Raw genomic sequence first — 25,882 nt, forward strand, 5'->3', positions numbered from 1 at the left:
TCCCTATTTTCCAGATTGAAAAATATGTTTCAAGGGGCTCAATACGGAATTCAGAGCATTGCCTCTACGAGGTTCTCAACATGGCGACAGCTGAGCCTAACAGGCTAACAGGGGGAGCAACAGTGCTGACAGAACTAACAGTGTTTACCTGGAGGGAAACACGTGGGTGGACAGGTAGATATTACGGCATTAAATCTTTAAATCAAGTCGTTTATTTGCCGCTATATTAATGCTCTGAATTCTGTTCATAAAACATTTAGGATAAATACTAGCATGCCGTAAATGTAGGATGTCTTTGGAGCTTTGAAGATACCATACAACAGATACAATACAACAGTTTGCCTTTCTCAAAATTCACGATTTGACAACCACGCCTGCTGGTGTGTGTGTGTGTGTGTGTGTGTGTGTGTGTGTGTGTGTGTGTGTGTGTGTGTGTCCATCTGTCACAAAGTATTTGTGCGTTTTCAATCACTCAGACTACTGAAATCCAGTCACTCGCATTTTCTCTTTATCTATTTTCACTCAAAGCACACATCGTCCAAACACGCTGCCGTCACATATCCAAGGACATGTTTTTTTTCCCCGACAAATAAATCACATGAGCACCAGAGAGCCTCCTTGAAAAAACAAACACAAGTGCATGCCATAAAGTCAGTATGGCATGCAAGTGTGTGTGTGTGTGTGTGTGTGTGTGTTGTTTGCTTCCAGTGGTTTCTGTCTCAGTGTTTTGCTCCATACCAGTGGGTTTTCATTTGTGTTGACACAGATGTGCTGCTTTGAGTCGAGGGACGTGTGTTTTGGGACTCCTCTTCACGCAAACTGAGTCTGTTTTCCTTCTGTTTCACTTTGCATCACGTTGCCGAGTCGTCGTTGTGACCGATATGGCAGAAAGCAGCAGTTAATCTATGTTGACACGTACAGTTAGATGTTTGCTGTGTAGTTATGCGTACATTAATGCATACGCGTGTGTGCGTGTCTCTGTGTGTGTGTGTGCGTGCAGCCTTGTGTGTGTGTGTGCGCACACACATGCTCTCTCCTGTCAGGGCCACATGTTTTGCTCTCGCATGGTACACACATTGTCCATTGATTATTGAAAGCAGCCAGAGCCACTGGGACTGGAGCATGCAGATTTTCTTGTCTTTTTTTCCCTCCTTTTTCCAATGTAGCTTGTCAAAAGCAAGACACGTTTTCACGACAAGGAATCATCTAAAGACTAAGGCTGAGCATCACTGTTTTTACCTTGAGACTAAACCAGCCTCTCTTTCTGTCACAGGTTGTCCCATGCCCAGAGGTCGGCTGTAAAAGTCCTTCGCAGAATGCAGTACTTTGTGGCCAGGAAGAAATTTCAGGTAAGCAAAAGTATTCAGCAGAGTTAAGGGGAGCAAAAGAGGGGGAAGATGGAGAGACAAAGAGAGAGACAAATTGAGAGCGAGAGAGGGAGTGAGAGAAGTGTGTGTGTGTAGTGTTTTTGCGGTTATACAGGATGAGCAGGGGGAGCCCCACGGGGCATATGTCAGCTGCAGCGCCGTGTGTGTACGTGTGTGTGTGTGTGTACGTGTGTGTTTGTGTGTAAATGCCTGAAACTTGCACCTGCATGTCGTCTTTGTGCTCACTTCAGTTCAGGCGTAGTGTCAAGGGAAGTCTACTAACCTGTCTCTGGGGCTACAGTAGAAATTCACTTACTGTACTGCACTCACAACAACACACACTTGCAGAAATGCACACACAAACACACACACACAAAGCAGGTCAATGCCTCACGCAGCAGAATTAGGTTAAAACATTTTGTGCAAAAGAAAACTAATCATGTTTGAGATACTTTAGCCATCATTTTCATGCTTCATGTTATTGTCAAATGGTGCCTATATTCTTACTGTTTCCAAGTGCTCTGTGTGTTTTCAATTATGGACTAAGTGATCTCAGCTGCAGAGGCTGTGTATACCAAGGATACCCTAAAGAGTTCACTGGGTTCTTTCTGATGCTGCTTGTATCCACGTCCCACTAAACAAAGCTGTGAGAGAGCCCTAATACGATTGCTTTCTACATGACCATGCACTTGTCAGTGCACACACACACACACACACACACACACACACACACACACACACACACATGCAATGAGTTAACAATGAACCCTTTGCCCCCAAGGGGTTTGGGGATGTTTTCGGGGACCAAGCAACAGCGGCTATGGTTGACAATGGCTTTTGTCTCACTCCGTGTGTGTGTGTGTTTGTGTGTGTGTGATCCACAGCAAGCGCGGAAGCCCTATGATGTGCGAGACGTGATCGAGCAATATTCCCAGGGTCACCTCAACATGATGGTCCGCATCAAGGAACTGCAGAGAAGGTGGTGACTTTGACCTTGTTTCGTGCTCTTTGCTCCTCGCTTTCTTTCTCTAGCTTTGTGTCAATTGAGTTCAACTTTTTTTTGTTTTTATGAAACAGCCCAAAACTGTTTCATTTGGAGAAAAGTGCTGCAGCTTTAGAGACAATGCCAATTCCAACAGACATGTGAAAATCCAAAACAATAATGGAAATGAGATACAAATGAAAAAAACATGCTTCAAGCGAAAACAAATAGATTAACAGCGTACACTCTGCAAATACAGAAACCATGTCAAAAGTCAAAAACACACAAACCCAGAAAAACGAAAAGCAACAGAGAAATGCTGAATATCCATTCCTCCAGGTACATATACTTTGTATGCGTTGGCCTTAGTCTTTTAATATATTATTAAAGAGCTAATGCTAGTTATGTAAATATGTCGCTCTTTTCTAATATCTATATCTATAATGAGCATGTTTTCCTCAATAGCAGTGTGTTAGAGCAATTGTTACTCAACACCGGTTGTAAAATCATCAGGCCATTTATTCTTTGCAGAGAAGGAGCAGAGCCAGTGATACAACATGTTACTTTGCTAATTGCATATCCAAGTCTGCTCTCCCTTATATAAATAAAACACAGTCACAGAAGCCCTCATGACGTCTTGCACTTGTCGTGAACTTTCCTCCCGTCATCCCATAGATATGTTTTAAGCCATAAGAACAACAATGATGTGTATTGTCTTCAGTCCAGAACATACCGATATAGCAGATCACTTGACTCCTAACTTGAACTTGCTTTGTGTAAGGGAAAGTTCACACCGGAGTCATAATTAGGGTGCAGTTCACTCATACGTCACAGGCCGTGAAACAGCAAATATTAGAGAAAATACTTTTACCCCCAACACAGTACGCCTCAGTTGTTTTCTTAGTTATGTATTTTGATGAGTTTTTGAATGAGCATCGTTTTCTGAACTCCAGCATGTTTCTCCTCATGAACATGTTGTGGGCCATTGTCATGCGTAGATACCACCTCGTAGTCACAAAAAGAAGGGAGGAGCCAGAAAACATCATTTTTAAAATAGCATAGAAAGCATCAAATCTTCCCGTTTTTTGTCTTGAACCATTGTTTCCACTGAACCCATTGGCTGTGAAGTGCCACATTGCACCATAAACGCTGTGATTGTTCTGCCCTCAACTAAGCTTTACTCACAGCACGGTCAGCTGAACTGGGTCATGAAGACAACAGGACAGGAAGAGAGATGACTCTATCCAACTCTTAGGAATACAGAGCACTTATTTATTGTTCTTACTGCTCCTCTGGCGGATGGGACGGGACCTCACTGTTCTCTGATTTGTGACACCTTGTTGTGCTTTGTTGAGCTGTAATAAAGTCCAGTCCTCACTACTTTTCCTGCACATTATCTCTGCATTTTTATGCCAAGAGACTTTTATAAACACAATTTTGTCTCTCGTAAAATTCTACAGTGCAGATTTGTTTATTGTTATTTTTTGCAACCCATAAAAAAAGAATAATTCCAAACGTTAACATTCGATGGAAAAAGATCATAGCACTCACCACTTCTGAGTCCTTCAAAAACACCCACAATAATGCATTGACCATTTTGCATTCAATGGGTAACCAACATAAAGACGGCTGAAGACGTGTGATTGCTGTAATATAATAAAAATCCACCCTTAATTTTTGGTGGTGAAAAGAAGAGAGTGCTTTGCAGTACACATTGAACTGCTTCAGTACATTTATAGATGACTAACAGTCCACATGTGCAATCGAAACCTCTTACGAGTCTGATTGTTTATTTTGAAAGCCTTTCAGCTCAATAAGAACATTCATTTATTCATCACTTTAAAACTCGCATGTGGGTAAGCAGTAAATACCGTTCAAGATGACGCATTTGTTTAATTTTATTGGCTCCATGAATTGGCTTCTATTATTTTACTGTTTTGTTCATGACCTGGAATAATGTGCTGTTTATCCAACTGAATCTCCTCTGTATCTGGCCAGTGTTTTCACCTTCCCCACTTTAATTGCTTCTCTCTTTTTCCCCAGGCTCGACGGCACACTGGGGAAGCCAGGAATGTTTCTTCCAGGTAAATACACAGAAAACACAACAGTCTACATCTGATAGACAGCCATCACTCCTCACCCCATCCCTCTGTTTACGTCCCACACATACACAAGCTGTGCCAGACTAAATATGAGAGAAAGAGCGGCCCCTGATGTGTGTGTCCATATATATATGTGTGTGTTGTGTGTATGTGAATGTGCATGTGTGCTCGTTCTAGCAGGCTTATGTGTGTTTGCATGTCCACGTGGGTGTACATGCGTGGATGTACTTCAGAGTGTATACATTAGTTTGGAAATGTAGTATCATCATATAATTTAGCTTACTGTCGTCAGATTAATGATACGTTATGTTGTATTAGATCATATCATTTGTCCATTTGTTAATGGCAAATGAAGAATAAAAGAATGAAGAAATGATTTGTTGCATCAACAAGCATAGTGTGGGCCATTCTAGTGGACTTTTAATCAATAGCCTGGTTCACAGCCAACAATTTGAATATGATTGGTGACGGCTATTTTCCCTGGTTAGAGAGAGAAATTGACCAACTGGACTTTGTATGCAGGATTAAGAATGAGGGCCGTCATCTTCCCATAGATCCCAAGCAACCGGGCTACATTCATGAAAAAATCAAATGAGAAAAATAGCTTTTAATAGACATATTTATGAGTCAATTTGTCAAAAAAAACAATAGCGCTTTAGTGTTAACTGAAAATGATGTCAGCGGGAGGAATATGTCACTCGGGCAAAACTATATCAAACCCCTTCCTAACGAGCTAACATGCTGAATGAATAAAGTGGAAAAACATGGCAATTCAGTATGTTTATCTGGACCCTTATGAAGTTACAAGTAATGGAAGTAAAGTATAATTTGATCATTTTAAAGATTCAATTCACACTTTATTACTATTATTAAATGGTGACTAGTATGAAATGTTTTAATCTAAACATTCTCGAAACTAGCTTTTATTAATTCGATCTGAAGTCGTGTTTTTAGGGCGACGTAGCTCTTCTGACGTGCATTTAGCGTCCACATTTCAGTAGAGGGCTGTAAACTGCCACTGTGACCCGCATCCACAAAAGCGTCCGAAAATGAATGAATGGATGGTTTGACTCGGAATCATGAGCCTTCAGGGCGCCTACTGTAAATGACAATGTTATGTTTATGACGTGTGCGTGAGCGAGCAGTAATGGATCCGACTGTGACCAAGTGTCCTATTACACGTCTGTTTTTGTGCTCACTAAGAGGAATAAATTCAGTAGTACAATTTGTTTGCCATCAAGGCAAATGCATTAATATTCTCACTGGATGTTTGTTTGTGTCTATGTTTGATTGTCCATTTTTTTAATCATTCACCAGGAAAAGGAGAAGATAAAGAATACCCAACAATTGGAGCGCGACTGATCAGGCTAGAAGATAAGGTAAGCACACTCGTGCTGCTCAGTGTGTGTGTGTGTGTGTGTGTGTGTGTGTGTGTGTGTGTGTGTGTGTGTGTGTGTGTGTGTGTGTGTGTTTTGTCTGTGAGTAAGAGCGATAAGCAGAAGTATGCGTCTGTGACTGCATAACTGTGCCTGAATCTCTGTTATCAGATGATTGCGTGTGCTGGTATCTTTTGATATGTTTTTGGCAGTCTGCCCCAAAACACACCTGCATTCTGCTGCGTTCATGCCCTACTTATGTTCATGGTCATTTTTGTATTTTCATTTGTTTAGTTAGTATTCTGACTCCCATTGGGAGCTGAGTCATTTTGATGATTTTCCATTGCCAATTCTATTTTTCCTGTAATCCCATGTACAGCGGGCGGTGACATTTATGTTTCCATTAGTGAATATTAGTACTGGGGGCTAAAGTCTGAATACAGTGAATGCGTAGCCAATAGATAACCGCTGTGTTATGACGGGTGTAACTAGGCGTGTCCTCTCACAGAGAGAACAGGAACAGCGTGACGCAATCATGGCCGTCACACCGGTCGTGAGTGAATGTGTCCGTCTCTGTCTTAACATTTGCAAATCACAAGATAGGACATGTTGTTTATCTGCTGGCATTTTGGAAAGATTTGGCGTGTTCAAGTGTGTTTTTTTTTTTTTCTTCATGTCACTGGTGATGTCACAGACCTCTTTCGTCAAGTTGTTCTCACATCTTCCAGTCGATGAAAACATACTCCTACACAATAGAACAATGCATTCTATAGCCACTTCTTTTCCATTCAGGTCAGCCAGCTCAGGATTTCCCGCACTTTGCCCGAACATTTACCATCCCATGTCTGCGCGCTCATCAACGCTGACGTTCTCTAACGTTTGATGCGTTTGTCGGTTCTCGGACCCTTTTGGGTTCGGAGAGAGCCGTAATGATCTAGAACCAATGTACTCTCCGAACCCGAAGACCTCCCTCTGTGATTGAGTTACGGCCCATTGGCTCAAGGGCTTCATGTTGTGATCGCAATCTCCTGATTGGAAACATGAACCTGAGTTCACAAGTGCTATGACTTTCTCTCTCTCTCTCTTTCTCTCTCTGTCTCACTTTCTTCTCTCTCCCCGCCGTGCCTTGACACAAAGGCAAAAACACCAACAAGACCTGGAGGCTTGAGGAACAAATCAGTGGAACCCTACTGGCCCTCCGTAACAATGTGCAACCAATCACCGTTCCTCTAATCAGAGCGGCATTCGCGTGCTTTGTTACGACAAGCTTCCTCTCAAAGTCAAGCAGAAGCGTAGCATCAGCCACTCTCTCATTTTTGTTCGTGTGAATTTCTTGTTTGGATTGTTTTCCGATGGGCCGGCACACCTGTTGAATGGGAAACGCGTTGGGGAGGGGGGGGGCTACTTTTCCCCCTCGGGCAGCAGGTGGATGAACCCGCCGACCCCTGTTACTTGGTACATTCCCTGGTCCTCCTCCAGTAGCACAGACGTTATCGTTCCACTCTAGATACACTTAACGTGTCAGATTTATGTTTCTGGAATGTGGGGATTTTATGATTACAGTCACAGTGCAACAACCCCGGGTGAAGTCACCGTGGTTGTAAATGAACACAGCGTTCACCTCCATCTGTACTTTGTTGGAGGTTTTTGCATTTTCTCTCGAAACAGAATTGCGACATGAAACTTGTGTTTGATCATGTATCTGGGATATTTACCTGACACATTGTCAAAAAGAGACAAGTATTTAATAAATGTACTTCTCGTGGCTGGCAAAAAGAAAAAAATCACAAGAGAGCCCCACTCTGAATACATGGATGGACACTAAAATGGACATTTACAACATGGAGAAGATAACCGCATCTGTCAACCACAAACTGGAAAAAAAAATTGAGATATTGGAAAAAATGGGTTGCATACGTGGCACCCCATAGGCCTGATTTTGTTTTCATGGATTAATGAATGAGAATGAGAACAGATCGCTCCTTAGTTATACATTGTTTTTCTTTTTGTTCTTTGTTTCTTTCTGTTTCTTTCTCTTGATTTTTTTTTTCTTTTGAAGTAAATAAAAAAAATAAAAGAAACTTGTGTTTCAGCAGCAATGCAATGCCCCCCACCCCCCGGTCCAAACATAACACTCTGTGTGTGCATATAATTTAATTTTTTTGACAAATCCCAACTTTCTACTCCCCTTCCCCTGTAGAAAGAATCCTTTATTAATCCCCTTGAGGAAATTCTTCTCTGCATTTGACCCATCCCTGGATAGGGAGCAGTGGGCAGCCCTGAGAGGCGCCCAGGGAGCGGTTGGGGGTTGGGTGTCTTGCTCAGGGACACTTCGACATGTGAGCTATGGGGGGACTGGGGATCGAACCGGCTACCTTGTGGTTGCGGGACGACCACTCATCTCCCTGAGCTACAGCAGCCAAAACAGCAGACATCAACCACTCTGACTGCGCTTCAGGCCGCAGCTGAGAAAGTAACATAGAATCATTTTCTTGTCAAGCTATTGTCAGCACATCACTTGTGGATGAATTTATCTGCAGTGTGCTGAAGGGGGGATCGGGCATTGTGTGTCCTGTACAGGGTTAGACAGTGATTTATCACACAAAGACAAAGACACATATAGGTCTACACACACATACACACACACACATAGGGTTGATTAATCACCAATGTGTCTAACCCCACACACTCAAGATTGAATTCTCCAGGAGCGACTTGGAAACGAAGATTGATGGCGCTCTGAGACAGTGTGTTATCTCTCTGTCAGACACACTGGATGAAAAATACCCAAACGACAAGCTCAAACAGCGGCCGCTGTCTCCGCGCTCCAGCCTGGCCTTTTCAGAGCGGAGCTCGCTGCGTGCTTTAGGGGGAAGTCAGCCCACTGTTTGTGGTAAAGTTTTAGAGGAGCGGGATGTTTTGTTTTCCTCTCATAGCAATGGACAGAAAAGGGCAATTACAATAATATGCTTTAACATATCCTGTAAGTATCTGTCTGGAAAAACAAGCTTATTTTTAGTCTGATCCTATTTTGTTTCACAGATTTAACAATAGTGTTAAGTGTGTTGCGCAACTACTCGGCAACTTAAAACTGAAGTTATTGTGTGAAGCTGAAAGCAGGAGCCTTTAATTATGTAGGGTTTTTTTCACAGTTGGGAAACTATTAGTCCAAACTAAACCTGTAAATGTATCATTTGTTTAATGGCATTTAATGATAAATTTGAAAAAAAAAATACAGAATAACTAGGAAAATGCATTTTTTTTAAAGATATGACCGTTCATTATTCAGTTATTACTGATTACATGATATTAAGACTACAAAAACATACATTTTATTTTATTTAACATTAACTTCAAATGTGGTTTCTAATTCTCTTCATTACATTTACATGTATGTCTAAATTCTGATTGTATTACTAATCGAGATTTAACATTACATAAAAAATAGAAAAAAAATATTTTCAGAAATATATTTCCAAAAATAAATTTGCTGTGAGATATGAGCTCTCTTTAAAAAAAAAAAAAAAGAAGCTTCTCTGTGAAAAAAATACCTCATCGTTCAGCAACCAGGAGGAATTAATGCAGTTTATTTTTCACATTCAATGTGAAGTCATCATAATTTAGTCATCACAGTTATGATGACTTGTTATGATGACAGGTATGAAGCTGCATTTGTCTTGGGTGTGTGTAAACCCCCGTCTAGTGAGGAAAATACCCCCTGATGTGCCCTCCGGACATGCACAGACATTTCTCGGCTCAACACATCATTATTTGTGTCGCTCTAAGTACACTACATGGCTCATACATCACACTCACTCTATGGTTACCTTCACGTCGCTATATTAGGGCAAATATACTGCGTCTTTGTATGTCACGCTTATATCATGTGCATTAGTGCTCGGCGTGTGCGGAAGAATGCTTGCCCCGACCGTAATAGCATCTCAATTAGGTAAGTATGCTGTAAATTACAGCAAGGCCAAATACTGGAAATGCTTGAGGGCCGGGACAGAGTGTTGTGTTTGTTAGGAGTCCATCTGTAAGGCATTTAGGGCCCCTCGTCTTTAAAAGCACGGCTTTGAGGGGGGCAGCAGTGTGTGTGTGTGTGAGTTATCTCTGCGTGTGTGTGTGTGTGTGTGTGTGTGTGTGTGTGTGTGTGTTTAGACTGGTCCGATCCAGAGGGCTGTAGAGATGAGAGCCTGGTAAACACACACACACTCTCATATATATATGTATATACGTTTGACCATATACAAAAATACAAGTGTCTATCCACACATACACACACTCACTGTTGCCCATCCAGCAGTGTCTCGGCTCCTAGCTCAGCTCTCTGCAGGGCAACAGCAAACAGGAACACCATTAATCTATTAATGCATCAATACATCTACTGAATCCAATCAGGTTTTCCTCCCGATTTTGGATTTTGGCACCCAGAGCAAGTTACAGCCCACATCAATAGGAACTAATACTGCGATCCCTTCTCAGTGCCGAGTGATGTTGTTTTCTCTTGAGAAATCGTACATTTTTTACGATCACCACAGAATTAATGCACGGGAATCAAAGACCAGAGGAAACATTTATTCTTAACTAAAACCAAGTAATGCTGCAATAAACCGAACAGCAGGTTACCGACCGCATAGAGAGATGTAAAAGTTTTAAAGAGATTCCTAAATTCTTTTGAACTTGAACTTCATTGAGGCTTCCACTGTTCTTATGTCATGCTCAATTGCATTTCGGGAAGAAGGGTTTGTTTTTCCCCAGATCTAAGTTTAAAGGAAAGTATTTAAAGTAAACACTACAGTGGGCATCCTTAATCCTTTTGGTTTATTAAAAGGAGAAATTAACTATCTGCAGACTTTTTGGTGCAACATGATGTCTCCCAAACAGACTTGTCTGTGATTACCGTATAAAAAAAGGAATTTAAGAAGCAAAAAACACAACATTAGGACATTTATCCGTTCGGTGCAGTAAATTACAACTGAACTAATTCCTGTTATTGTCGCAAATTTCCTTTTTAAACTCTTAAAATGATCAAAAGAGTCGCACCTCATCGAGTGGTCACACTGTACATTTGCCCGACTTCCCTTCGTCCGGGTAATCGGTGTCACTCTATTCATTCCTCCACTTTTTCTGCATATTTCTAATAAGAGTGATGGTCCCAGTGAATCACCGTTCTGTTAGAAAGGGTGAGGGACAGTCTGCCGCCAGTCTCTCTCTTCCTAATTATCTTGTTTTCCAGCATGGACACCTCTCTTTCTTGTCCCCCCCCCCCCCCCTCCCAGTTGCTCCTATATTCCCAGCACCTCTCTGCCCTGAGAGCACTCAGTCTGTTGTTGTGCTGTGTTTTGATATATGTGTGTATTTGGCCGCAGCGTGCTCAGCGGGGAGCCGGACTGACCGGGCCGGTCTAAACAAAGAGAGGAAACTTGGCAAAGGAAACGCATGCACACACACACACACACACACAAATCCTGGAAAACACAGCCTCACTGCAGCGGCCACACTCTGACTGCCCCGCGCTGCAGACAGGCACATACAGAATCTCCCTGCATGTCTGGACTTGGCCTGCGATAGCTTCAGCACACAACAACCTAGTTCCCCCTGTTTTTCTTTCCTGATTAAATCTAGTCCTCTGAATCCTTTCCGGCTCAGGATTCTTTGCACTGCCACTGAATGTAAGTGGATAAAAGATGTAGATCTGTGCAAATATGCATGTGTTGCATTGTGTTTTAGATGAACTTTTTCTTTTTCACTGTCCCCCCTGCCACAGGGGAGGTCAGAGGTCATTGAATACAACAGGCCGGCTTTCAATATTTTGCTTGCACACATTTCACGGACAGAATGCATGACTTCATGTCTGGACTGTTTTAAAAAATGCAGGTAAAACGCCATCCTTGCAAGGAAATGGAGAAAAAAATGACATCCGATACTGATTACCGTGCGCTTTCTGGTACCTTTAACTCTTTATTTATTTATTGTTTCATATTTTGGGCCTTCCCTTCGACTCCGTGTGCTGCCCCCGAACTCCCAAGCTGGTCTTTCTCACGTCGACACCTCCCACCGTTGATGTGGTATCTTTTATAGCGTTGTGAACTCGATAGCATGCAACGAGCGGTGTGCTGCTGTGAGGTTAGATAGCGCACCGGGAGCGCTGTGCTGTTTGTAGTGCAGTCCAGCAGTAAATCATGTTTCGGCAGTGCGCTGGGGATGCAGCCCCTGGCAGGTCCCAGACGGCCTTTGGCTCTGGCTCCCTTCTCTTAGCGCCACTCTCTAATTTCAGAGCCGGGACCCTGCCTACTACTACTGTGTCTTTACCGCATTCCCACAAACCAGAGACGGACAGTCTGCCTGCATGTCTGGCTGCTTGCTCTCCATTTCGCAGTCTCTCTTGCTTTCTATCTCTCTACCACTCTCACTCCCTGTTTCTTTTTTTTTTTTTTTTGCCTGCTGAGCTTGCCCCTTCTTCTTTCCTTCCTCCGGCTCTGTCTGGTTCTGTGCCTTCAGGATTATAGGTCTGCAATCTCACTCACAGCATCTAAATCATGTTGTGCACTGCCACTGTCTCTCGTCATCTCTCTCTCTCTCTCTCTCTCTCTCTCTCTCTCTCCCTCTCTCTCTCTCTCTGCATCTTGGTAGCACCGACTGTGGGCCCGCTCGTTGGCTGTAAATACCCAATGGTACATTTCCATTTTAATTGCCCAGGTTTCACAGGGCCCTGGGATATATTTTCTGCACATATATTTTATCGTCTTGGCCAAATGCCCTCACTACTTTCGGGCTGGACCTGACCACTAATATACTCCTGCATGGGCCAGTTCATTATCAGCAAGGAGGTGTTAGCTTATTTAAGAAGGTTACTAAGAGGTCAGCATGCAGTTCATGAAAAAGGAGTCTGTGTTTTATTGGGAAATGTAGTCTTACTAGTACACAGTGCTAAGTAGCCCTGGTGCCACCTTATTTCTGAGTGCTATTAAATCAGTCTATACGGCATGGAACAGTAAACCAGCTGTGAATAATGCCAAGCTGTGTAAATGACTCCAGAGACCATGAGTGTAAATGTCACTGCTATTAAGTCAAGCTGGTACCTGGGGAACTTAATGGGGGATATGTTGCATACAGTATATATAATACTCTATGTAGCCCTCTGTGTGTGTGTGCTATGCAGATGTTTATCTCTGCTATTCAACCAACATGCGATCATAAAACTCCATAAATCTGTGAAAGCTTTAGTAAGTGAAACTTTAATTGAACTATGATTTGTTCCCCTGAAGGCTGTAATTGGTCTTGTAGTTTGGCCATTTTCTCTTCATGCCAAATGCCTGACTCTGGAGCTGAAGACTTAGCTATATCTAGGGCTGGCTATCAGATGTCAGTACTTCTGGTTTGACTGTGTGTGTAGAAATGCTGATGCATATTTCCCTGATTGAAATCATAACTGCTAAGTTTATGTCTGCAATGTTCTGGTTTGGCTAGTCGTGTCCAGACAACACGTTTATGGATCAACTGGATGTTCATATTCAAGTATAATTGCCATTATGAATGCTATTTAGCTCTAAACACAGTCAAATTGAAGCTTATAGGAATGTTTTTTTTTGCAGGCATTAGATCGTAAACCAAAGTATGTGACTAAATAAAAATTGTAGCTCGATGATGGAGCTAGATGAAAAGTAAAGGGAGCCCTTAAGTCATTTGAGTTTTCCTTCTGGGCCCCATGAATATCTGTACCATATTTAATAGTGATCCAATAAAGGGGGTCACTAAACTCGACAGGGTTCATCCTGTGGGGACATACATTGAAATCCATCCATTTGTTATTGAGATATTTCCGTCTCGGGCCCAAAGTGGTGCACCAACCGAAGCAGACCGACACTGCCATTCCATTATACGGTAGCAGATTAAAAATAGAAAAAGGTACATTTTTATTATAGCAGCAGGGTGTTGTGCCATAGCAGGCTAGCGCCTTAGTTCATGGAATGATTTTAACTAGCTGTTACTAATGCCGGCGTGTTTATGACTGTGTAAAGATTTGACTGGGCCACTTGTGGTTCAGACATTGGCCCTATGGTGCTCGGTGCCCAGACACATCCATCAGGCAACAGTGGGGTTGCTATTGCCCACAGTAAATCGTGGCATGTGTGTGTGCATGTGCACACCTATGTGTTTGCCCAACTTGCTCCAGCCACTCTCGACCCAGTCTCCTGTGGGCTCCCATTTGCTTTAATGGCGTCAGGTTTTTGCAAAACACTTAACAAGCTTATCTGTATTCCATAGTGAGTTCTTTTTTTTTTTTTAAGTAAATGACTAATGGTTTTATGGGAGTATAATGGTGGGTGTTTTTCTATACCTCTGGGCCCTGTGTTTCCCTGTAGAAGGATTAAAAAGACACACCTTTTAATTGTGTGCAATTAACTTTGTAGTGCACACAGGATGCAGGCCTCGCCTCGTCTCATGCGCTACAATGGAATAAATCGGGACGCTGGTATTTGAGGTTGAATCCGTGAATGGGGCCGTGGATGGGAAGTGCATATTTACAACACTTTGAACGGTGACCCATCACATTGGGTCCCCCACCCTGGATCTGTTAGTAAGGCGCCAGGCGGAGCAGCTCAGCCTGACTCAAATTGTGTTGATGGAATTGAACAGTTGTATCATTACTCACATGCCTGCCAAGTTTCACATTTTACCTGGAACTCAAGTTTTATTTTCTTTGCTAACATCTTACAGCCACAACTTGAAACGATCAAAAAAAGAAAGAAAGAGGGAAAGCATGTTTTGTAATGCTAACTCAATAAAACAATGCTGATGCACTGCAGAGAACTCTTCCAGAGGTTCAGTTGCTCGGCCCCCAGTGATCTCACTGGCAAGAAGTACAAGAGGCTTCGGTAATGAGGAGTAATTTATATTGTCTGCTGTGGTTCTGGAGTGTTATTACTGGCCTTGATCACTTCCAAGCGAGACAGATAAGCCCCTTTGTTGTGCCAGAGTATATTTTCTGTCTATGACACTTGCTGAGGACCTTCCTTTCCAGGAATAGTTCAACATGGGTCAAGTAGGAACAAAAGCAACAACATTCACAGTTAGGAAACACACAAAAAAAACATGATCAGAGAAGTCACAAGAGAAGTCTTGTGCAAGCGTTTCTTAATATAAGCAGAGTTGTCATGTGGGAACAAATAGCATGAACGACAAACAGCACCTTCAAGTCTCAGTTCTACTTTTCTTTTATGTGAATATGACTGACAACAACCACAGATTTACCAACTCCAGTGGCTCTTTAGCTGTAAAATGCTCCACTATGTTCACCAGCTATCGTCGCTAACTTTGTTTGTCTGTTGCTGAAAACTATGATGATGATCTAAAGACACTGCAACGCTCCCTATACAGCTGAGAGGATCTGCAGACTGTGGGTTTGTCATCACAGGGTGCTGTTTCACATAAGTCGTCATGTGATCCATTGCCAATGTAAAAAAATAAAATAAGCGAGAGACAGACAACAAAGTGAGAGTATTCACAAACGCTTTCACCGCCGTATAAACGAGGTCACACGTGTACAGTTCAGCTTAATACATCTGTTCACTCTTATTCCAGCGGCGCTGAGGAATCGAGAGAGACACAGAGATAGAGCCAGACGAGCAGAGAGAGAGAGAGAGAGAGAGAGAGAGAGAGAGACAGGCGTCAGTCTAGCGGCCTCGATACTGTACGAGGGAGGCCAGGAGCGTCTGAGCCGAAGTCGGCCTGATAAGCAGAGCAGATAAAAAGGGTTGCACTGAACTACAGACAAGAACAAAACAGAAGGGCAAGCTGACTGGGATATGTCTCTTCCTTCTCACACACACACACACACACACAAGGAGGAGTCTTTAGAGAAGACCAGCGAAGACTGGAGCAACTGGACCAAAGTCAGAGTGATAAGAAGTAGATAAGACATTCTGCTGTATCTTGTGTTCTCACAGATGCCGGACAGAAGGAGTGTGATCACGTAGTCGTGTTAACTCACGAACCAGCATAGAACTCTTCAAAAAAAAAAAACGTTGGACAGCAAAATGACTTATGGTTTTGATTTATCTGACATATTTTTGCATTGTGAGTCAAACTGTAGCATCTGCACGCTAAGCCACCGCTCACGCACTTGTGAAGCTCAGCCGGCTCGCAAAATACACACAGACACACACACATCAAGTGCGCTCAGGAGGCGGCTCGTGGTGAGAAAGTGAACATGGAAAAAGGTCGGCGCCGGGCCAAAAGGGTCATTCCCACCAGTCCACCGCTGGCCAAGCAGCCTGTGTCTCCGGGGTCAAAGGACTTCTCAGCAGGCCTGGTAATTAGGGCACAATGGAGTCCATTCTGGCCGTCGGCGCAACTGTGTGTGTCTTGTCCTGTCAGTTTGTCTGAGCGAGAGAGAGAGGTGAAGAGGGACGCTTTGAGGGAAGAGGGTGAGAAGGCACACGAGAGCAGAGAGAGATTGTGCGTTTGCATGCATCTGCCCGAGTGTGCGTGAAGTGTATTCACTATTGAGTTTTGCAGGAAGGCCAGTGAGGAGTGTGTTTGTGCACGAGGCTATTTTTGACTTTAAATCGGGAGTAAGCCTCTGTGTGGGTTTGGAGCTCCCCGCACGGCTCGCTCAGCACCTTGACATTGGCACTGGGCCTTTGTGGAGATCTGCTGTCTCAGCTGGATCACTCCCCTCCCTTTTACTCTGACCCTTCTTCTCCCCCTCATCCCCCCCCCCGGCCTCCCCATTCCCAACTCCTGCTCTACTCCCACCTCCACTCCGGGCCCTCCTAGCTTCCCTCATCCAAGGGAGAAGAGCTTAAATCACTCCCTTCTCTCTCTCTGTCTCTCCAAGGGTGTCCTCCCCCAACTCACTGATAGTGTCGAAGAGGGGGATGGTCTGTGATTGTTGACTCAGACTACTGTGGGAATGCAGGTGCTGTGTGTGCGGGGGTGTGTGGGTGTGTGTGGGTGCGTGCTTCGGTAGCCCCTCCCAGGGCTCGCCGGGCAGCTCGGTGTCTGTCGTCTGTCACAAGCAGCCGTTCAGGCTGTGCTGTCATTGGTATGACAGCATGCTTTGGCAGATGGCTGCCAAAATATCAAAACAATCTCTTCTTAGCACTCACGCAACTAAGGTTTTAGTCTGTGGTAATTAGGCTCTTTTATTGAATTAGGCGTTAAACTAAGGCTTGTAATAGTTTTGGGGATTAATTGGTTCATTGTTTATTGCTTAGTTGTTAGTTCAAAACCCAAAGATAGCACCAAATATTCGTAATATCCAACATTTTTTTCTCACTTGTTGAATGACTTAAACGAAGAATTGATTATCAAAAATGGTTGTGGATTAATTATCTAATGATTGACAAGTAGATTACTTGGTAACCCCTATGATACTTTGTCAGACTGTTTGGATGCTTTATTCTGAAGGCTATGAATGCAGATAATTGTATTTCCACTGTTAACAAATTACATGAAATCTAAAAATTCACACATTTCGACTGTAACTCGAAATGAAAAAAAAAAAATTGCCAGATTTGTTTCACACACTTGTATAAATGAAAACAAAGCTAAATACAAAGAAAGCCTCTGCTTTGAAATATGGGCGTACTGTTCCTTTAAATCAGCGTATTTAGCAGTGAAGACATTTGACAATGACAGCCTTGACAGTCTTTATAATCTTATCTCCTCAGCTCAACAATGACAGATGGTATCTGTTGCAATTCGAAAGCCGTCATGCCACCGTGCACAATAGGTCCTCTTCCCCATTCCACGTTCTCTCTCTGACTGTAAACAAGATGCAGAGCAGACAGCACACCAGCAGTTTTACACAAGTTTCTCGAGACCAACCGACCCAACACCTTACGCTTCTCCTCCTTGTGTTTTTCTCCTCTCCTCTCCTCTCCTTTCCTCTCCTATTCCTTTTTGTTGCTTCGTTTCTTTTGTCTCTCTTTCTCTTCTACGCTCTCTCTCCCTCTCTTCTCTTGGCCTTTGAGGTTAACCACCACTTGAGTTAGACTGCATTACAACTCATCAACAAAATGCAGGGCAGAAAGAAAAACAACCCACACTTGTTGTCCTCTCTCTCTCTCTCTCTCTCTCTCTCTCTCTCTCTTTTTTTTTTACCCCTGTTTCCACTCTCATTCTTTTATTCTGTCTTCAGCTAAATCACAAAACAACCCGGCCAAAAACAGTGAATTGCCTAGAAACCCAATATGGACTCCACCCTGGAGATTACACGGTCAACTCAGCCAGCCTGCACTAGAATAACAGCCTGGCCTGCACCCACTGTCACATGCCCAGTGTGTGTGTGTGTGTGTGTGTGTGTTTGTGTGCGTGTTTGCAGGCATCTCTGTGTACCTTACTGCTCTCCGCGACTGTCTCCACACTCGCGCTTGCACGCATGCATACAGGTATTTTGTCAATTTTTGCATACCTTTCAATGAACATCAAAGGTCACGTTCTGTACAGTTGTATTTGTGTGTGTGTATGCTTTCGAGTGGTTTGTGTCACGTCTGCCTGAGTTTACCTCGGGGTTTCACAGATTAGCCATTCCTCATCCGCTGTTGGAGAAGAATGTGTTGTGGTACAACTGTACAAAGTGTATTGTCTGTTGTCTGACACAATCTACACCTCATATCATTTCACATCTGCTCACAACAACTTGTCACTCAGCGAATGCAGCTGAGTCTTTGACTGACCATTTCTTTTTTCTTGCTTATATAGCTAAAACATTACGATTCTAAATTAGTTTTTGTTTTAAAAGGATCAAAGCAGCGTAGGTTATTAACAGTATGCAGAACCACTGCATGCATATTAGGGAACTCATTTTCGTGAATTTAATCAGTTCCGTTTTCTGCATCAAAAAGATTAGCAGAGTGGGCCGGCGAGCATAAACAATGCAAAACCTCAGACCCTCATGGTCCATAGAAGAATATGTTGTACTTTTTGTAGTTGAATGTATCAATCGGAGTTTAGAGGCTAGACCTATGAGGAACATTGTGGTCCTGGAAACAATAAAATAATAACTTTCTCATTGAATTTATAATAGAGTTGGTGTTTGAATTTGATGGTGAGGTCAGTTCCGTGTCACAGAATAGTACATGTTTCCAGTAAGTGGTGATATAAAAGCTTGATACTAAATTATTCTCAGAACCAAAAGGCGTGATAGCCAGACTTTTCTGTCACAAGGTCACTCTTCCTGTAAGACAGTAACAGTCCAGATATTGTGCTTTTAGTCAATTGCCAACACAAAACTTTTGCTGCTATCTTTTATGACATAGCAATGCACTAGCTTTTGTATTTATTTGCTTAGAAACTTTTAACAGGATGTGGCATATCAGCACGAAGGTTAGAAATTACCATATGAATGATGCTTTGCATAAAAATGCATGAAAAAATGAATACATATATCTACAACTGTTTAAGCATTTCTTTGCACTTCATGCACCCATACTTTAATAAAATCCATATAATAATAATACATTTGTGGTGGTTGGATTCCCTTTTTCCAACTGTATCAAATGTGATCTTTAAAGTCATACGTTGATAGATGGCCATCAATAAATTCTATGTCCAGGCATCCAGCATGTATGGTTGAAATCTGGAAAAAAGGCTATTTTGATTTGGGTTCCTGAGATTGTGCTACCCAAAGTTTGGAAAGCTGGCTCCAATCTGAGGCCAGTTAGTTAGGCTGTGGTGATGGAGGCTTATCTAATGCTAGGTCTGTAGCTTTGCAACTCCTGACTCTGGCCTACAACTGGGGCAGAGTTGCTGATTGTTTCCAGCCATGATGGAGGTAATGAGGGGGTGGTGGTCATCATGATACACACTGACACACAGACAGAGACACGCACACACACACACACACACACACACACACACACACACACACACACACACACACACACACACACAGATTGACCTATAAGTGAATATTCATACATGTGCGTGTGTGCGTGTTTTCAGCCACAGCACATTGGCTCACTCCGCAGACCACATGGTCACTCTGCTACAGTCGCTCATTAGTGGTCACCTTTGCTGGAGGACACGCACACACATGCTCGCTCACACACACACACACACGTAACACACACGCATGCAAGCACTCACCGCCGGCTTTGCACTAGGAGATTTACCGCGCACACCTAAACGTAAATCCACTCATCCACTTCACAGTGTTGTGTTTGATGCACGCCATGAAAAGCCTGAAAGTGAAACCACATGCTGCTCAGTTCAAGCAGATTTGCTTAAATCTCTGTCAAAAGGTGGCTGAGTCATGCCTGTATTGGGGCGTGCGATCACGCATGTGTGGATGCTGTATCACAAGATGCAGTGTGACAGGCCTTGGGGGAAAACAGCTGACAAAAACGGACACGAACATCCACACGCTCACACGGACACACTTGACTTCAAAATAGTCTGGAAACAGAAGCATTTTGGGGAAGTAAAGCTCTTTAATAAAGAACAGCACATTTAAAGGATCTCTTTCCAGTAAACCAAAGACGAAGAAGAAATGACTTGATACCTAAGAAATTGTGAGAGGCATTTTACATGAAGTCCCCGTTGCATATATTAGAGAAGTAGGTTGACTGGTCTCCCATTCTTTAATTAAAACTCTTCAAGTGCTTTGATCAACTTAAAATAATTACTGTGTGAAGCTATAAGCCCCAATATACGACCCATTTACAATACTACTCCCCAGTTTCTTTTCCAACGAGCAGCACTCCAACTTTCTAGTTTCTTTCAGGCTACATACTTCAATGTTAAATCTTTAATGATAGACCTTAAGCTATCAGTAAAGCTCTATCTCACTTTGTGACACTTTAAAGCACTGCCATGAAATTGAGGGTGAATGGTGTGGTAACATAGGATCGCATTTTCCCACGCTTAATACTTGTGTGTTCAGCTTTTCCCATAGTTCAGCCCATCCTTTCCCAGCCAAATGTCCCAAATCGAGTGTGGAAGGAAAACGCTTGGGGTCTGTATGGTTACTGAAGGCCCTGAAGCACCGAGGACACAGTTGGCTGTCCGGTTGAGCGTCGGTGGCTGACATTCATTCACGAGACTGAGGCCAGTCCATCAATGCAGGGAGGTTCGTCCTAAAAACAATACATTAAATTAAGCAAGAATCTCATTATTTGTCAATCAAATATGTGCAAGAACACATTTCTGGTGGATTACCTTGAAATATTTTGACTTTTTACCTTCTCAATCATTGCAACAAAAGATAAAATGGTTGTTGTTGTTGTTGTTGGAACACATCCACATCGACCTGGCCCCTTTCATTTTACTAACGCAAGCTGCTTTTTGGTCTGAAAGCCCACGAGAAGAGAGGGAAGAGAGAGAGGATAAAATGTGTTAAAGATCCATCACTGTTGAACGTTGAATTTGCATGTGTCTACCTCTGAGGCGCCAGAGCACCTCATTGATGTCACCCACCTATGTGTTGTCTTGCTGTTTTCCCCATCTGTCTTTTCTTGTTCTCTTCCCCAACCAAATGCTGAGCTGTCAATGCCAGTGCAAAGCGACCGGTAATTTCCGTTTTATTCATCATAGAACGTCCATTCATGTTGGTCAGCTGGTCATCGGCTCTACTCATTACTGTGTGTTCAAGTGCTACCTCTTTGCATAGGATGTCCATTGACAAAAGCACTAGCCGAACATGTTACACATTAACCAGCCACGCGAGCGATTGGCCCACAACAGCAGCTCCTGCTCCCCTGCTGCCGGGAGCAACATTTATTGCAGCATACAGTGTGTGATGGCAGTGAGGGAAGATTAAATTATCATCCAGTTTGAGTGCCACAGGTAACATATTGAACTGTGATGGGCACTGAAACAGTTCAATAGAGCTGCAAGTGATATAGTCATTCATCTTGTCATTGAAAATAGGCAAATCAAATGTGGCCCTTTAGAGCAGAAGCACACTTCCCGGTCGTATTTGTTGTACAGTATATGGTCATATGGCTTTCAGGCTAGATGAGTGACAGACTAGGGATTTTATTGTGTTTTAACAATTGTTATTCATTGACTTGTGCTCGCCGTTTCACAGTCCATAAAGCACGCAACAGCAGCCTAAAGAAAATGTTGCGTGGGCTAATTATTTTAAACGCACGACTCAAAACAAACAGATATGAAATCGACTTGTTTTGGGTATTGGAAATAATTGAGGAATAGTTCAAGGCATTCTTGGAAGTATGCAAGAAGGGAACATGGTGATCCTAGTGAAGACAAAACCACCGCTTAAGTCTGGTTAGTGACCAGATCAAATAGAATAACACCATGTAAAGGCACGTACTGCTACCAGTTGACAAAACAATGAAAACAAATGTAATAATATAAAGTATGATGACTGACTTCAGTCCTTGAGAAACAAGATTCCCAAGTGGATGCTTATTTCCATCTTCTATCGTTGTGATATTATTACGAGTCGGTTCATCAAGGTAAGCACTAGCTTGTGCTTACTGCAGAAGACGAGGGTGCAACAGGAGGACGAGGTGACAAAACAATGTCGAAAGAGAAACATAGAAACATGACATTGCTGTTTGTTTCATGTAAGAATGCAAGGAAGGTTACATCCGATATGTGGAGCGATGGGCTGATTGTTTAAATCTGACGTAATGTTTGTTTCTTCAGAGTCCGCAGAAGCGTCAGTGGTTGTTGAGAACACACACGCTATGTCCGTCATCATGTAGTTGCTAAATCTGTTTCCATTGCACTTTTCCACACCAACCTTTCCACCTCAGCCAAGCGTAACATTTTTTTTTTATGTATCAAGATTTTCTCGAACGTTTTGCAATACCATTGGATGGAAATGCACCTTGCGCGATCAGAGCCCTGATCACCTAATATTAAATAGTGTAATAACTCGTAGTAAATGTTCAGCTACTTTCCTTTGAGGCATACATAAAAAAAAACTGAATGATGGGAGAGAACCCTGACAAACCTTTGGCCTTGTGCCCTAAACGCCTAAAGACTTGATTGGACTAACCTTAGCCTAACCAGCCATCAGCCCCGGGATGGAAAGCACATTTGGGTCTTTTTGGAATGTCTGAAATTACCAGTCCCACTGTGGTTGTGAGGGGAGAAGAGTCTGGAGCACCAGGATGTACCAGATGAGATGCCTTTCTCTTATGTAAGCATTACGTAGCACCAGGGTGGGGTTTATAAGTACGTGACTGTGGCTCCCGCTCAAAGTCTGTAGTATAAATTGGTAAATCATTGGCATATTTCGTTGGTGGTGTAACGTCTTTGGTATTACGGAGAGGTTTTGAAGGCGAGAGGAAGCTTAGGTATACAATATTTCCTACTCCCTTGCGTATCTTTGCACCTGAAAACAATCTGACAAAAAATGTGTAAACCACGCACAGACCTTTGCATTGAGCCTTGTTGGACAGTCTCAGTCCCTATTTGCTTGGGATCTGAAGTGTTGTTGCCAGTTCCTCTTAATCTACACTTCATGTATGTTCACACACCAACGCGTATATATGCTTTGCATATCAATAGATAGCTTGTATCTGCTAATTGTTCCCATAAAGTACCTAGCAGCGCGAGCCGAGGAGGGCCTGCCCTGCGTATGAATAGCCCGTAATTGCAGCTCGATGGAAAACACTAATGCAGCTCGTAAAAAACAGGACAGGACACTTAAGGCTGGTACAATCACTCTTTCCAACAGACAAAGCCAAGAAAACGCAGCATGCAGCGCACTCTTCAAGCCATCAGGCCTCTGACCCACAAACAAGTAGCAATCAATTCAAAGTGGTTTGTTTTTGTTGCTTTGCAATGCTACACTTTTCTCCATTGTATTCCAATTAATTTATTAAAAAAAAGCCTCCACAAAAGGAAGTGTGTTCATAACTATAAATTTGTTTGACAGAGTGAGGGTTGCATTATATAAAGTATTGCATTTGGAAGCTTGTAACCATAAAAATATGAATTTGACTAAGTCATCAAGGCTGCAGAGAGAGAGAGAGAGAGCCTGAGCCTCTGGGTATTGTGTCCGACTCGTGCAAAGAAATCAACTGAGCGTGCACGCTGCAGTTATAGCAGATACGGTCGTGCTGCAGGCCTTGCAAGCTGTTAACCATTTTGTGGCCCATAAATCATTAATCTCTTTACAGTAGTCGTTCTGGCACACTGGTCCCCATTTTGAGAAATGTCCGATGTGCACCCGCTGAATTGAATCAGACCCAAAACAGCTTTAGGTCCAATTCCCAGTGAACTTTCACCATCCTTGTTTGTTGAAGAGTAAACCTAAGCAATGTCAACACCACTGGGGAAGTTTGTAGAGGGCCGTCTGGGTGAATCACACCAAGCTGCAGAGCAGAACATGGAAAACAATGCTGGGTGCTGCATTTAGGGGGCTTTTGAGTAGTAGTGATTTTTGGACTGTGTGTGTGTGCACTGTGTGGGGGGAGCGATGTGTGGTTGCACGTGCACAGGTGTGTTATTTGGTCATTACAAACCAGTATCTGTGGTTATATTTCTGTGGTTATATTCCTTCCCGCCCATTTTTAGAAATTCCCTCACTGTGCCTGACTCACAGTTCCCATGGGCTTCATTCTGCTGACTCGCCTTCCCGCCACTTTTGCTCCCCTTCTTCCTTTCACCGTTGGGTCCTCCACCCCCTCCCCCCCCTCAGTCTTTGTTGTGAACGATGGCAACATTATTTTGACCCTCTTGTACTCATTATCCTCTGCGATGATGGTAATGAGTGTACGTCACTTCGGGCTAAGCGCTGCAGGTTTTCCCACTCCCTCTGGTGTTGTGTGTGTCTGTCCTCAAAAAACAAAGAGAAGCTTGTTAGGAGCTCACAATCAGTAGATTATGACTCTGTTGACTGACTGAGAAAGAAAGTGGGATAAATGTCCGTGCGGTTTGTCGCCTCGTATTTCTGTGCATGAATGGGTATTTGTGTCGTGGACAGTTTGTCGGCCTGTCGACCGTTTTTTGTGAAAGGATTTCGGTGAGCCTTCTAAATAATTACGCTAATTTTTAACTTTCAACTTTGCACAAACTGTCTCAGGAACCAGGCTCAGGCTGTTTTATAGTTCATGAACAACACAAATAAATCTATAACAATGTGTTTTATATACAGAAATATTAAACCAGAATGTTAAGTGCGACAACTAACAAGATCAGTGATGATCTTCTCAATACATGATTCTTAATTTAGTCCATAAAATGTCAAAATATTGGGAATTTTGATATATACTTATCCTAATGTACTTATTACTTATACTTATTCCTAATGTATTTGCGCAAAGGTTATTTATGTTTCTCAATTGTTTTCGATTGGTTGGTTCCCAGAAATGTCTGCCATTTTTGCGACTTTTGTCCCATTAGTTGCAATACAGAAGAACCCATACGATCAGTATGGTTTGGCGGTCAGTCAGTCAGCACATTCAACACTAGCATATACCGTAACATGATTGACTTTGAGTTCAATGTCTTTGGTTTGTCATTTCACTTGATTCCTCATCCAAAGAGACACTCACTCTCGCTATGGCTCACTCTGGGAATACTTCCTTAAATTTATTATACAACTGTGGGTCTGGATATTTTCCTCCCACATCCTTTGTGACAGCTACAAGACCACAGAACAATAACCTGACGAGAGAAGAGATCAAGAGATGTGTCCAAGAGGGGGGGGGGGGGAAATAAAATATCTGCTTTTGCCTGGGGAGTGACGGTGGAAATTATAACAGTGGTGTAAACGGTGTCTACCTGCGTTGACATATGTCTAACTGCTACTGGTGGGTGTTTATACTCAAGATTAAAAAAAAGGCAGTGGTCTTGAGGCACATCTTGTGGTGCCAGCGTATTTTGTGACAAGTTCGATGAGAAATAGTGACAATGTCTAGACTTCTATGAAATCCGTTGTGGATGTTTATAATCCTTTGAGGATGGATGTGTTTGTTTTGGGTGACCCCCTGACCTTTTGTCTAGTGCCACCATCAACCCCATGTGTAATATGTATTTAATAAGACAGATTGCCATGACGTTTGTAAAGACATACATTTTGGAGCGTATAGCCAGAATGGCAGCATTTTAAGGATGTTTCTT

The 25,882-nt window shown here is 42.8% G+C and overlaps 1 protein-coding gene across 1 annotated transcript in view; it reads left to right on the forward strand.

The window, feature by feature from the left end:
• The window catches only part of kcnq1.2 (potassium voltage-gated channel, KQT-like subfamily, member 1.2), a gene marked incomplete at its 5' end in the record, with an annotated part of 150,228 nt that overhangs the window by 94,340 nt on the left and 30,006 nt on the right, over positions 1 to 25,882 (forward strand). The window contains 4 exons of the mRNA XM_079223149.1: positions 1,274 to 1,349; positions 2,252 to 2,346; positions 4,393 to 4,433; positions 5,769 to 5,830. Coding sequence (XP_079079275.1) covers positions 1,274 to 1,349; positions 2,252 to 2,346; positions 4,393 to 4,433; positions 5,769 to 5,830 — 274 coding nt within the window. The remainder of the gene's footprint in view (positions 1 to 1,273; positions 1,350 to 2,251; positions 2,347 to 4,392; positions 4,434 to 5,768; positions 5,831 to 25,882) is intronic.

Source organism: Taurulus bubalis, assembly GCF_910589615.1.
Source record: "Taurulus bubalis genome assembly, chromosome: 9".
Classification (NCBI taxonomy): Eukaryota; Metazoa; Chordata; class Actinopteri; order Perciformes; family Cottidae; genus Taurulus; species Taurulus bubalis.